Source organism: Corylus avellana, chromosome ca9 (genome assembly GCF_901000735.1).
Source record: "Corylus avellana chromosome ca9, CavTom2PMs-1.0".
Taxonomy (NCBI): Eukaryota; Viridiplantae; Streptophyta; class Magnoliopsida; order Fagales; family Betulaceae; genus Corylus; species Corylus avellana.
The window spans coordinates 16,795,769-16,811,260 of record NC_081549.1 but is presented as its reverse complement, the minus strand read 5'-3'; the positions used below and the strand labels follow the sequence as shown (position 1 = coordinate 16,811,260).

Sequence of the window (15,492 nt, the reverse complement as noted above, 5' to 3'; positions counted from 1 at the left end):
AAAGGAAATCAATACGCGTTTATATATATATATATATATATATATATATAAACGCGTATTGATTTCCTTTTGTAGCATAGTGGGGAAATGAGATTGCAGGATGTACTAGTGCTTTGCAGCTTTGGATATAAGCCACACAGAGTGTTGTATAGCGTGACTCAGTGGGATTACAAAGCAAACAACACACAAAGCACGTACAATTCTTCTAAAGGCCAAGCTTTTATCGAAGAATTGAGAAAAATAGTAGAATAATTCAAACTTTGAATAATCCTTATAGAAAACTGATAAATTATCACACACACACAAAAAAAAAAAAAAAATTATGTTTTAGGTTGTTTTTAACAAATATTTAGAGGGAACAAAATCCTACACCTAGTAAAAAACCAAAATATGTCGATTTAACAAGTTCACTTACTAGTATGAACGAGTCTGTATAGTAAAACCTAGAAGAAAAAAAAATACGATACTTAACTACTCGTTTGTACAGGTTTACAGATGAGGTAGTGAACGAGAAACTTTAGAACCCCATTGAAACATCTTGTCTGTAATCTTGCATGACCAAGATTGCGGACGAGTGTAACTATAAGTCTCCTAGGTCACCACGTACGAATGGAACTTTTGGATAACAGACAGGCACTTCTGTGAATCTCCTGGACTTCCGTCATTTATACAGACTTTGGACGAGGTAATACAGACGAGCGCTTCTGTGACTGACTTTGCCTGCATTTGTTCAAACAGACTTCAGACGAAGTAGCAAACGGGTGCTTGTGGAAGTCTTATGGGTTGTCTCGTTTTCAGCCTCGTCCGAATGAGATAGCAAACGAGCCTTTTTGTGCTCCTTTTGCTGCCATCTTCATTAGCTCATCCGCACGAGCTTATACTCCCGTTCGGATGCCCATGTCTGGAATTACTTTCTTGACGCTTGTGTATGCTCCCAACTTTCTCATAAACTCCCATACACGTCGATCCACATCGGAGAGTTCCACGAAAGCAAGATGATGGGATGTCCGCTTCTGCATGAACCTTTCAATACTAGCGCTCCCCTAAGAACATATGTATGTGTTTCATTAATTAGCTAAACTTGTCGTCATATACTCAATCAACAAAGATATAACCAAACATGCATTGTCAAAATGCCGCTTTCCAACCTCATCCATTTTGAGCAATTGACATGGTAATGCAGCTAGCTCCCCCAACACAATGCATGATTCATATATTTGTCATCTTCGTACCTGGTTCGAAGCCGTCCTGCCAGCTCATACAATACATATACTTAACAATATTTCTCCTTAATTTCCAGTCTATCGATTCAAAAGCCTTTATAATAATTTGTTTTGGTACGAAAGAATGTGACCGTAATAGGTTCATTTTATCATTCACCTTGGACGTCACGCCTGATGTTCTAGCTAGCTCCATTAATATTTATTCCAATCTCTCCTCTCTCTCTATATATACACCCTCTCAAAGCCCCCTTCAAAATAACAACATCAGTAGTAATCAATCCTAAGAAAAATGCAGATGAAAATGTTTTTCCTGCTCTTTTTCTTCGTTCTTCCTTCTGTCATGGCCGACCTACAGGTTGGTTTCTACAAATCCACCTGTCCCCAAGCAGAATCCATTGTAAGACAAGTGGTGCAAACTCATTTATCCGGGGATCGATCCATAACCGCAGCCTTGCTCCGCATGCATTTTCACGATTGTTTTGTTAGTGTAAGTTTTATATATATTACTAAAATAAGGATTGAGTAATTAAATTTATATTTTCCTATCAGCCTAAGCTTTTGATATATATATATATCAAAAGCTTTAGGTGCATGTATATATATACACTAACATTTGTTTATACATATAGGGTTGTGATGCATCTATACTAATAGACTCGAGCAATAAAAAGCCGTCTGATCGAGAAAGATGCTGGCCCAAACTGGACAGTACGAGGATATGAGGTTATTGATAAGGCCAAGAAACGCCTAGAGGATGCATGCCCTTCAACCGTTTCTTGTGCAGATATTATTTCTTTGGCAGTCCGTGATGCTGTTGCTCTTGCCGGGGGCCCCAAGTACATTGTGCCCACGGGAAGGCGCGATGGAATGGAGTCCAATCCTGATAAAGTAGAGTCTCACCGCCTAAAAGAAGATGGATTCATGGGTTAAAATGAGAAATTTTAATCAAAATTTGATTGACTTTGGATCAAATTAGTTATTCAATTACAAAATAACATTAACCACATGCCATTAAAACCTACAATTTGGCTTTGATATCATTTGTAATAAATTCAAGGAAAACGTTAGTTACATTATCATTATCACCCTAAAATGATTAGTCAATTTAAAACTTTTCTAGAATCACTTATAAAGTCCAGCTTCACCTAGTAAGTAAGTAGTATATATATGTGCACATTTTGTAGTAACTTTTGGATTGTTGCTAAAGACCATTTTTCATGTAGTTGTGGGACTTAGCACTCATGTGTGTCTTTATAAACTACCCAATCTATATAAGCTACTCTTTTTTCTTTTTTTTTTTAATATGGGACTGGACTATTACACTGACTTATAAAATAGAAAATTAAATGTCTAAATAAGGGTCAATTTGGAATTGTGGTTTCAATAAGTGTGATTTTAAAAAATTACGTTTTTAAAAATTGCATTTTTGAAATCGTTACTTTTTAAAATCGCAAAAGCGTTTGGTAAAACATGTTAAAAAAATACATTTTTATCAAATATGTGTTATGCGGAATCGTAATTTTGGTTTAAATTCGCGTTTTTTCATATAAGCACCCCTTAACCTGTTTATAGAAATCGTAGATTTTTTTTTTTTTTTCTATTTTAAATTAAGTACTTTTGAAATCGCAATGTCAAACGCCTTACGTTTTGCGATATCTTTTAAGAATATAGATTATTCTTGCGAATCGCAATCTCAAACGCACCCTAAGATTAAAAAGACCTAATTATTTATTTTTCATCTGCATCAGGTGAGCTTGCCTGGACCAGGAAACTCTGTGTCGCAGGCATTACAAATTTTTTCTGCCAAAGGGATGACCCGCAATGAAATGGTGACACTTTTGGGTGCACATACGGTCGGAGTTGTCCATTGCTTCTTCTTTGACGGTCGGCTTTCGACTCCTGATCCTTCAATGGATCCTACTTTGGTCGCCAAGCTCAGTAAGACCTGCGCAGGGAATGCTCAAGCCACTGCGTTTTTGGATCAAAGCACACCTTTTACCATGGACAACCAGTTCTATAAACAGATTCTTTTGAGAAAAGGGCCGGGATATTGCAGATTGATCAGGAACTTGCATTGGATAATTCAACGGCTCCTATTGTATCTGGTTTTGCATCAAATGGGGTTGGATTCCGGCAGAGTTTTGGGAAAGCTATGATAAAGTTGGGGAACCTCGAAGTTCTTGTAGGAAAAGCTGGAGAAATTCGAAAGAACTGCACAGCTTTCAATGCATAATGAATTAAAAATATTGGTTTAGAGTTGGTATTATTTTGTAATCGTTTTTAATATTTAATTTATATTTTAAGAGTTTGTATTTAATAATAATCTTGGCCCAAAAGTTTGTCACATGGGTTAGGGTTTAGTGTTTAGTCTATTTAAGCATAAGATTCAATTGTATTTGACAAATTATGATATTGAAAAGATGTTTTCGTTTTTGAGAATTGTAATTGTTCTTTATCTGTGGTGAGAGTCTACGTTCTTGGTGAGACGCCAAATTTATCCGGTTGGCGAGACACCAATCCTCTATTGTTGTTTTGTTCTTGGTCGAGGACCTTCTAATTGGATCTACCATATGATAGAAAAACTCTATTGAAGAAAAGTAATATATAAGAAGTCCAAATTAACCATGCAATGGATATACAACATTTCAATTGCCAATCCTAAGATTATTGGGAAATTCTAAAAGGAATTAGGAATCCTTAATATACAAGATCCTTAACTATAACGACTACTCCTAATTATTGAAGGACAAAGATTCTTAATTATTATAAATACAGACTCCTTATTTTCTGTTCTAAAAACAAATACATTAATAAATAAATCAAAAAAAAATTATGAATTTATATTCTCCCCTTGATGGAATATCTTAACAAAAACAAGTACTTAACTTTTCAAGGCAACACAACTCTATACAGAAGGCTCTATATGCATGTGTTTAGGTTTTTCAAAATAAGCAAGTGTACCCTAAAAAAAAAAAAAAAAAAAAAAAAAAAACATTTTCTAAAAACATGTGAACCCCAAAAAAGAACATCTCAAAACAGTTTTCATATTAATAATAGATTAAAACATTTTTCAAAAAAAAAAAAAAAGTACCCCATAAAATACATTAACAAAAATTTCGATCCTATGTGGATTCACATTTATCAAAAAAATTCCCTAAAATATAAAATGCAATTTAAAATGCATAACCTACTCTTTAAGATATGCCTCTTATACCAAATCACTCATTTCATTAGATTTTTTAATGGTGAGGAAGAGGAATGACATATATGTTGATATCCACATCATATCTAATAAATTTTTTGACAATTGTATTTGGTTGCTTTTTTTTTAATTTTTGCCGCTTGAGTAATTGGTTGGGCCACCCCAAAAGTGACTTTTATAAGGTGGTCTGTAACACTCCAGTTCCATATTGAAAATATGAGAAGCCCCACATAAAGTGGCGAAGTTAATTAGTACTAATTCAACGATATGTACATATATCAAAATTTTAGTAGGTATAACTTCGTTATTTAGCTTACGTGTTATTGCTCACCGTTAAAAATCTATCGGGGGAGAGGAGAGTCATTTAATAAGGTTGTTGAAGGCGGCCTTTTTAAGCCCATGAACGCAGCCCACATTGTATATGACTTCATTGGAAGTTGACGAATAAATTCATGTAAATGTTTAAATAGTCTAGCGGCAGTGGCACCACCAAGACCAAGTCCAAGCTTTGCCACTTTGGGATTCCAAATCAGACCTCTTTCTTACTACAATAAATTTATCCATCATGATTTTTAGACCTTTCATTTAATTTTTAGCCATAAGGGTTACTTGTCATAGTTAATAGTTTATAGAAAAAAAAAAATGTTAAGGCGTTGTAATTTATGAGGGCAAAAGTTAATTATTTATTTTATTTATAATATATTAATATTTATCTTTTCACTATTTATTATATTTTAAAAATTAATAAATTTTAATATTGGTAAATTATAATTATTTAATTTAAAATTAAATTAAGTTCTTTAAATTTGAATATGAAAAAAAAAAGAAAAAGAAAAAATGGTTGAAGATATTTGATCCGCAATTCAATTGACTGTTGGAAAAAAACAGTGGGGGGAGGGGGGAGGAGGTGTCCCAGACACTGTCACTGTCCCTATCACTGACGTCTACGCGTCAGTGGCAGTCACACACATGAATGTCGGTCGTGATGATCGCGGTTGGCAGGAGGTGCGGGCCCACCGCACGGCCGTGGCATGCCGCCACGTCATTAGAATCTCTGTCTGGTTTTTTTTGAGGTGACTCTTTTTTCTTTTGTAATCGTAGGTAAAAAAACACGGGACTTTGACGGGGACTTGGAAAGAGAAATTTTACACTGGTGGTCCCCTGCCCTTCCGTGTTTTCTTTTTAACCTTTACTCCAAAGCCCTGACATCTGGAAAATGGAAAGTGGCAAAATTGACTTTTTAAAGCCACCGGTTGTTTTTTCCTCAGAATTGGGCAGCAAAAACAGTGGGCCAACGTAACTTGTTCCGCCAGCTGAAACCTGTCGTCATTCTTTCAATAATTTCAAACAATTTGTTGGCAATCAAAAAACTCTTATTAACTACTAATAATAAATAGGTTTTGGGCCAGTTGGTAAGTGGGCCCACATAAGTTTTGATTTTTGTTACGTTCAATCTAAGAAAGATGAATAAATAATTTATTCATCTTTTAAATTGATTGATTACTTCATTAAATATTGAAGTTATATAAGAATTTTTCTACATTTGGTTTTAAGTCGTACAATCAATGATATTCACCAACTTCTTTTTTTCTTTGTTTTGATTATTTGTTAAAGAAAATTTGTGTAATTACAGATTAAATGAGAGTTATCAAATTGACCTTTGCCACATAATCCAAAACTCAAATGACTTCTATGCCGGTGACAAATTGAAAATGTTCGAAGTATTATAATTTTTACTTTAATTTTTTTTTAATTATTTTAGTGATTGATATAATAGTAAATATAATGTCCGTTGCATGTTAGTTTAGAAAGAATTTTTAATAAAAATTATTGCACCCTAACAACATTCAATAACAACTTGTTAAAGTAATGATTAAGTGATTACATTTACCTCTTCTTATAAGTTTAAGCTTACCAAAAAAACTGTGATTTAACTTGACATCAAAGTTAAAGATCCTGTCAAGTTCATTCCCCAATCAAATTAAAATTTTACCTTTTTTTTTGGAGAGAAAATACTAGGTGCTTTCCTAGTATCCTCCTAGTACTAGGTGAATATTATTTTCTAAAACCAAGTGAAAGAAATAAGGGTTACTTTCTTTTTAGTTTTTTTAATAAATAATATCTACTTAGGATCCAAAGAACACTCAGAAAACACCAAGAGAGCATGTAGCATTTCACGTAATAAGCTTAGATCAAGGTACTTATAATTCTGTCTTCTATTTTTTTTTTTTTAATCAGCAAGTGTCATCACTCTATTAGGAACTAGGAACAAGATCATCTACAAGAGAATATTCAATTAGTTATATGTGAGGGTATTTTTGTTGTTTCACTTTTTGAGATAACAAAAATAACATATCCTTCAATATAACTAACATGATATTCTCTAATTCATTTAAACCAAAAGGATCCTAATTCACTCTATCAATGCTCTAAACACGTATTAAAGTGATAACTTATGTAAAGAATCAAAGAAGAATGGAAATTCTTTTTGTGAGTTTTGCATCGGAATTTGGTGTCCCCAGTGACAGCAGTGCCTTTGCTATGATCTAGAGGGAGAAGGCAAGGGAACATATAAATAAATATAGGACTTTATAATAAATTTAGCCACAATAATGACCATTTAATGCACCTCATTTTTTGTCTTAAAGAAATAACATTTCACTAACTTCTGAGCTATTTTTTTTTTTAATTACATTATTTGGTTATTTATTTATATTCCTAAAATATCTTAAACGGTTCAGCAAAAATAAGGAATTGTCTTCATTTTTTTCTTTTTTTTGGTGCGACTTAAAAGTGAAACTAATTTAAGTATTTTATCTTTTAAGTTGTTTGTCAATACTTCTAGTTTTTTACTAAAATGCAAAAAATTATCCTAAAAAGTGTTGTCAAACTAAACCTAGCATTGTCTGCTTTGAATGGAAAATATAAGGTGAAACAAAAGGAATTGGATTAGGTGATTAAAAAAAAAATAGTGTATGTGCTATAATTTTTTAAACGGTCTAGATTAATTCAAAATTTTAATGAAAAAGAGAGAAAGTTGTGATGTAAATTTAAACCGTTGAAAAAATTACAACACCTATACAGTATTTTTTTTTTTACAGCATCTAAAGCCAAAATCAGAACAGAAAAGCTATGAAATATGAATGTATCTTCTTTTTTCACAATAAAATTATATAAATTTCCTAAAACCAAAGTTGTAGGAATTCATAAAATTTGGCATTTAAAAGTGTCATGTGACATTTGAACATGTAAAAAGATTTTTTTTTTTCTTTTTTAATGTAGTTATAAAAGCATGTGAGACAAAGCATATTGATAAGTGCCAAATATTTCATATTTGGACCCCCTTATTTACATTAGTCAATCCTTTAGATGTGTCGTTATTTAATGTTTTGTGTTCGAATTAATATTGATGAACATAAAGTATGTTGTTATGATTTGGTGAGTGTGGATTCTCAACCTTAGTTGAGAATTTAGCTCCAAATGACTATGAAACTAAAACATAAACCTAAAGAAAAACTAAACTAAAAGAAAAGCAGTGGATTACATTTTGTCTCCAAAATTGTATCATAAAACTAGTTTCTAGAATTGTATATTTTCTTGAATGCAAAGAGGTCTATTTATAGGCTTAGGAAAGTTCTAGAAGCCTGAGTAAACTTAGATAATTCGGAGGTCTGTCTCCCAGTCAAAATAGAAGTCTGAAATTGAAACTTGTGTCCTTTTATTACGGGGAGATTTTGGCATAGTAACCGTCCGAATTAAGAAAATCATATTTCACAACGAATTGTATTATTTTGAGTTAGCGTTCCAATGCCGCTTGAATCACTTCAATCCAATATTTGAGCAGAAAGTTATGATCAAAATACTGAGACATGTACAGAAACTGAATTTGAATCCAATTCGAATTTTATCCGATCTAAACTTTAATCAAATCTGATCTTAATCCGATTTAACCTTTTCTTGGATTTGGTTAAACTTAACCACATAATCTAGGTATTTTCAAAATATGCTTTCTTTCAAACTTTGCATTCTTTTCCTTTAAAGCTGTAACGACACATCTAAAGGATTAACTAATGTAAATAAAGAGGTCCAAATATGAAATATTTGGCACTTATCACATATGCTATTAAGAAACAAAGTATTTCTCACCTATTAAGGGTCACATAACACTTTTAAAAACGATGACTTCGTTTGTTTCGACGTAAAATTCTTTTTGTCGGAAAATATTTTCATATAAATCACTTGTCAGAGAAAAAAAAAAAAAGAAAAAAGATTTTCCTAAAAATATTTTATGGCGTTTAACTCGCACGAAAAATGAGTTACATGGAAACGGTTGGTGACTTTCAGCAACCTCCGACAGAGGTTCAGCGAACTCCAATGGTGGTTCAACTTCGACAACTTTTAGCTATGGTCCAGCGAACTCCAATAGTTGGTTCGGTGGCTTTTGACTATAGTTCGACAAACTCGAAAACAGTAATCATTTTACGAAAATTAAAAAACAAAAATTTCATAATCAATCTACAATATTTTTAACACAATCATACCAAGCACTAAAAAAGCAAAAAAATTTGTACATGGAAACAATTGGGACACAAAGTTTCCAACAATTCTGTCCCACAATTAGAATTGGTTGTGATCGGATAAAAGGAAGACGAAGGCTTGGAAAATTGTGGGGTTTCACATGGTGCGACACAAAGAAGAAGTGTGGTGGTAATACCAAAGCTTAAAATAGTAAACAAATGGGGCAAGAAATGCTCATTCAATGTGGATGACGTAGCTGTCCCCTTTTTCCGTGACTTGGATCTCTCAAAGCAGCAACTTTTTACCTTATTAATTTTCTCTGTTTAATGACATTTTCCTGACGTAATTCTCAAGCAAAGTTAAACCCTTTGGGGAAGGGGGGAGCTCCACTGTGCAAGACACCCACCAATGGTGCCTTTTTTTTTTCTTTTTTTTTTATTTTATGTGCTTGCTTGGTAGAAACCATGCCATATTTGGTGGAAACTCGGAACTGAAAACAAAGCAAACCAACATAAAACAATAATATGCTTTGGGAAAATTCATTTGACCACTTGTTTGTTTTGTATTGGGCTGTCACCAATTATCATAATGCAAGATGAGATGAGATTGTAGAAGGAAGCGGGTTCAAAGCAAAATGATGTTGGTACAAGTACCCATTAATTAAAAAAATTGGGAGAAATGAAACCATCAGAAGAGTAGGGCGCCGTCGATCGAACGGTTCCTGCAAATTCACATGATCCAACTCAGGATCTGGTCATCAAAAGGATGCTTTTGTTTCGGGCTGTGTTTTCTGTCGGTGACCAAATGGGTTTTTCCGCATGGGGTTGTTAATTAATTAGATGGATTAACACTTTCATTGGACAAAAGATCAATTAATCGAGATTCTGTTGGTAAAACAATCTTTAAATTACTCAACTTGTTGCACGCACGCACGTACACATCAACTAGTTGTATTCTTGTCCCGGTAAAATCACAGCCGTTGAAACGCGAGGTGTGGGTCCGACCCGACAGTCGGGTTTGGTTTGTGTTAGTCAAAGCTCAAAACGACGAGGTTGTACAAATCACGGAAAACAAACAAACAGCCCGGTCATCGAAACGCCGCAACCCATGCAAAAAACTCTCTCTCTCTCTCTGGCTGACGTTGCCCGCACGTGAACCTATAATTACCACCCAGCCCCTCATTTGACCCACCACCACCATCACCCTCCCTAGACCCCAACACTCCCATGTGGGGCCCCACTCTCTCTCTCTCTCTCTCACGTGCGGCAAATTTGGTTGCCGTTTGTTTTTGGTTTTCTTTCTCAAAATTTATTTGACTTTTTATTTTTATTTTTTTATTTTATGTGGTGTTAACAACTTTTAGTTTTACAATCACAATGATGGGATTAGTTTATTTGATTTGATTAATCAGTAATCCCCACACTTTGCGGCATCAGGATGGGACATATCTTTGCTTCAATTTCATTGACTGGGGGGAAAGAAATTTGGTTAATTATCCATGTGGAGCTCTCTCTGACTTCTGCTCTCTAAACATTTTTATGTAATTTTTCTGCTATTGTCTTACACGTGTCAAGCTCTCTATAGCCACGATGTTGATTCATGATCTCTCAGAATCTGTTGCTGTGTGAAACAGCTGCTGATACCTTAACAAACAGTAAAGAGAGATTAAGTCAACTCGACCCATGTTTTATGAATTGATTAGACGTTTAACCAACTCCTTTTTTTTTTCTTCAGTTTTTATAATTTTTTGGTCATGCACGGCACGAATTATTCTAAAGACTGGTAATTTGGTATCCATCTCTTCCAAGGAAAAACAAATAATTGTTTGTGAAGAAACTTTGCTTCCCTTTGGTGATGACTTCTGTGAAAATGTTTGAAAATCCAAGCAGAAAATTGTCTGCCTCCTTCCCCTACCCACACTCAAAGGGAAAAGAAAAACACAACATAAATCTTCATAATATTGTTTATTTTTGCATTTTCCCATTCACATTTTTGTTTTATTGGCCTAATAGTTGTAAGCATGTAAATTGAGGCTCATTATGAACTAATCCATTCTCAAAACGCATTTTCTTGGGCAAATTCTCAAAAGATTATACATGAACAAATCTCCTACAGACCGCTGGTGACTGTAGGATTTGTGTGCCAAAAAGAGAAAAAGAAAGAGAAACAATATCAACAAAAATTCCGAATTAGCAAGCTATGGCACTGAAAGAAAGTCTTGAAATCCAAAGACTTCTTCGAAAAATGGAAGAAAAACATGAATCTGGAACCACCAAAGCTTGAAAGTCCAAAAAAACATGGATGAGGATGGTTCCTCCCACAATTTCAAGAGGGTGGTAACTGGTAAGAGGTCAGCACGAGAAGAAAGGATTTGATCAACCAGCTGTACAATTGAAATGAAGGTTTTATTGCTCGTTCTCTACATTCCTAGATTGTCGCTGCTTGAATCCATCAAAATCGTCAACCTCCTCGCTGCTTTCATGAAGTCACTGCAGCAAGAAACAGGGGTTGATCATATAAGAAATGTCTTGGTAACACAAGGAGCTAATGCAAGATTAAAGGCAAACGACTCCCACCTGAATGGTTCATCTCCTACGTGTTTGAAAGACCCTTTAACATCCCGGTAAAGAACATGGCTTAATGTCTCAGAGTTTTCTATGCCAAACATGTCGGCCAGTTTTCTGTACAAGTCCTCATAAGACCCAAGTAATGAAAGGTCAAGACTCCGACCCACATCCTCTGATTCCATGAAGACTTTACAAAGACCAGTGTCCAAATTTGGCTCCATTTCTTGGCGATGATCCTTGTACCATTGGAATCCTTCACATGAAGAGCGCTCAGGAATGCCTTGTTGATGAAGTGCAGAACCAGAACCATCAGAGAAATTTGTCATTTTATCGCCATTCCCATCTGATGAGCTATTTCCAGTACCAACTGGTGAGACTGTGTCGGCAGAGCAGCTTAAAGAGATCTGCTGCTCTGTAAGTATTGTTTGACCAAAAAGAACAAACTGTGGTGTTTTGACATCATCAGGTTTCTTTGAAGTCTGTGTAGAACGCGACATGGTTAGCAGGCAAGAAACATTCTCGCTCATGCTAGGTTTTTGAAAGATTGGGTTATTTGGGGCTCTAGTGGGTGTAGCAGCATGATCGAGTGGTGGTGGGAAACCAGCCGGAAACAGACTTGACTGCAGCTTATTGAGGTGGAGATCTGATAAGGATAGACCATAATGAGCATGCCTGGCTCCCTGCATGCCAGCAGGAGTATTGTTGGGTAGACAACCAAAAGGGGTGTTGGCCCCAAGGAGGTTGCCGGAAAATGTCGGCATTGGAAGTTGGCCATCAAAGGGGAAATCTGGGTGTTGTGGCATTCTCAACTTCTTCCGCGGTGGTGAGAAGGGTAGATGGATGGCGGGCATGTTTGATACCAATTCCACCAGCCATGGGCTCACACGTTTCACATTTTGAAGCAAATCTGGCTCATCCCATGAAACCTACAACATATGACTTCCGCAAATAAGAATTGATTCAAGGAAAATAAAACTGACTCAGGACATTTTTCTTTTTCTTGTTCTGTCAAAGAACACACATAACTACGATTAAGTAGATCATAACTCGGGTGTTCAAAATTTTATCAAATTATCATTTAAAAAAGTTCAATCAAACAGTTGAAACAGAAAGCTAAGCTGGATTTTGGGTCATTGTTTTAAGATAAATTATGTTCTCAAACCATTGCAATGTCCACCAACTGTATAAATAACACAGAGACTCCCATGATCAGCAATCTTGAGCATTTCTAAATCCAAATTCAATTAATTCTCAATATGTATTTGAAAAAATTATAGCAATCTGGTGCATAATTCCCATTTAGGAAACTTGGTATTGCGACATGATACTAATTTCTTGCAAGTTCACGAAGTAACAGCAGAAGAGCCAACAAAATGACATTACACCCCAAACACCTCAGCATAATAGTGATGCCAAACTAATATGGTCAGACATAAACAGATTGAATCAACAGAGCCACATAGTAAAGAGAACAGAACACCAACGTAGAGCAGAGGCAAATTGATTATTGGCGCAGATGGCAACATCAGCTTCAATTTTCAATCTTGTGAGGAGATTTGATATTGGGAAACAAAATTTGTGGTAATGACAGACATGGGGATATTCATTTTTTGCATACAACAACAGTAATATGACATAAATACGGAGATGGAGATTAAGAGATGTGACAGTACCTGGAGAAGCCTCCAAGGTGAATCAGGCCAGCGGAGGGGATCAGCAACCTGAACAGAAGAAATGGTTCCCATGAACCAACTGATACGCGAAGAATCCTCAGTTTCAAAAGCCATCTTGAATCTCATTCCCGAGCACCACCGGATCTGTAATGCTGCTTTCACCATGGAAGCCTTCACGCAGAACTCCGGCGTACTCGCCCGAGGATAGTAAACAACCTCAAATGGCTTCCCAGCAGCAGCAAGCGTCGCAGCTTCGAGAACAGATTCAGCCCTCACTTTCCCCCTACCCATCAGACTTCCATTGGAGCTCGAACCGTTCCCATTAGTATTAGAATTCCTCAGTAGTTTGCTCTCATCGTCCCTCAAGAAAGCCGAAAACCCTCCATACGGCACGGCACAATTCCCGCCCGCCGGATTCCACCCTGACGCCATCTCCGGTCCGCCGCCAATTCCCCTCTTGGCCCGCCGAATCCCGACGCAGAGATCCCCGTTCTCCGCCCTCAAGAACACAATCGAATCCCCGGCCACTAGCTTCTTGTGATTCACGAAAGTACTCCACCCCGTTGTCAAAAGATGCCGCCGAGGTGTGCCCCTGTAAATGTGCCTAAACTTCCACGTCTCGCCATGAACATCTTTAGCCAAAATAGTCTGCACGGGTGGATCCGCCGAGTAATCCAACCTCGGAAAAATCGTCTCCGCACAGTACCTCGGAACGGAGAAACCCCCGCCATTGTTGGCGTCCGATTGGGTCAGCGTCTTCGCAAACGAAGCCGGTTTCTCTTGCGGTTCAGACCCATTAATCCCTCCAACTCCATCGTCTTCGTAGTCCAGTTCATTGGCGTTCACCGGAAGCAGCCTAATCTTGGCGAACACCTCGTCGGTCTCAGGATCAGCCATGTATTTGACGGCACAAACTCTGCAGAGTATGTACGGCGAAACCCTCGGGCAGCTCCGGAAATCGACAGGTCCGCACGCATGCTCGGCGTGTCCCTGAAGGAAGTAGAAGACCTTGGCGTTCACCGAAGGCATTTGCACCATTCCACCCGCGCAAGCATGCCATAGCTGAGGATCCAAGCACTTGTCCACCTCCTTGGCTTTCTCTTTTGCATCCATAAACGTAATCATTTCAATCCACAGAGCTAATTCGCAGATTTTCAGCGCATAAAAACTCTGTAACAACGTAAACCCACCCAAATTAGTTAAAATTAATCATGAATTTGGAAAACCCAAAAAGAAACTTTAATCATTAAAGTGTTAAATTGGGTAAATGATTTACCTTACAAAGAATAATATGATCAAATTTGGAATCTGTGTGTGACACTTGGCTACAGCCTACAGCGAATCAGATAAAAAGTCTCAGAATCTTCTCAGTAAAACCCCTCAGATGCGCACCAAGGACTCGAACAGAAATCCGTAACTCAAAACCGTAATTCCACGAAATCTCAACATTGCCGAAGCTTCATTTCTCTGAATTCAGAGCATACCCAACACAGAATCAAAGAATTGTAAGCACCTCCGACCATCTAAAACGACAAATCGAAACCCACCCACTGTTGCTTGCTCGACCAGTCAAACTCCAATTTCTCACACTCCCTTTCCAATTCACTGATTTCTCAGAGCAGACAATTGCACACAATCTTTGTTTTCTTCATAAAACGCAAGATCTGCCCCATCCCATACACAATTGCTCTTCTCTTACACTATCTCCAATCAAAAAGAAAACCAAACCAAAAAAATCCGTAACCAACTACACAAAAATCTCCCCCGGCGACAACTCCTCCTTCCTCTCCGCAAAACTCCGCACCAAATCCTCCACCCACAAAACCTTAACCAAAAAAAAAAAAAAAAAAAAAACACCCAACAATACCCTTCTAAAATTTTGCTGTTCCTCAGAGAGATTGAATTAAAGGAGTCGATGGCCGACACAGTCGCAGACAAAAAGCCGTAGAGAACAGAAACCTTTTGGATCATGCAAGAAGTCCAAAAGCGCACGCACAGAAAATAACAGAAACAAAGGTTGTTTCAAGTTTTAAGAAATATCAAGTAGTGGTCGAAGTAATAGTGGGACTGTTTCTTTCTTTCTTTTTTATTTTTATTTTTATTTTTTAAATTTAAAATTTAAAATTTAAATTTTTTTTTAACCTGATTCTTAGATTTCTTACCCTTTTCTTCGGATCTGAAGAAACTGCGTGTGTATCTTCAGAAGCCAGCAAAACAACAAAGATCTTTAAAGGAAGGAAGCTATCCATTTTCCCACTTATTTTTTCTACAATATTTTATTACTTCCCCAATAAATAATTCTTCATTTA

General features: G+C 36.4%; 1 protein-coding gene and 1 pseudogene across 1 annotated transcript; one reads left to right on the top strand and one right to left on the bottom strand.

The window, feature by feature from the left end:
- The first annotated feature begins 1,512 nt into the window (after positions 1–1,512).
- Positions 1,513–3,456, top strand: LOC132192248 (peroxidase 44-like; annotated as a pseudogene).
- Positions 3,457–10,970: 7,514 nt separating this feature from the next.
- Positions 10,971–14,991, bottom strand: LOC132192247 (auxin response factor 18-like). The gene is made up of 4 exons (XM_059607523.1): positions 14,460–14,991; positions 13,184–14,353; positions 11,520–12,436; positions 10,971–11,432 (listed from the first exon to the last, which is right to left on the bottom strand). The coding sequence occupies exons 2-4, from the start codon at positions 14,306–14,308 to the stop codon at positions 11,363–11,365; spliced, it is 2,112 nt and encodes a 703-aa protein (XP_059463506.1). The 5' UTR covers positions 14,309–14,353; positions 14,460–14,991; the 3' UTR covers positions 10,971–11,362.
- Positions 14,992–15,492: the final 501 nt, after the last annotated feature.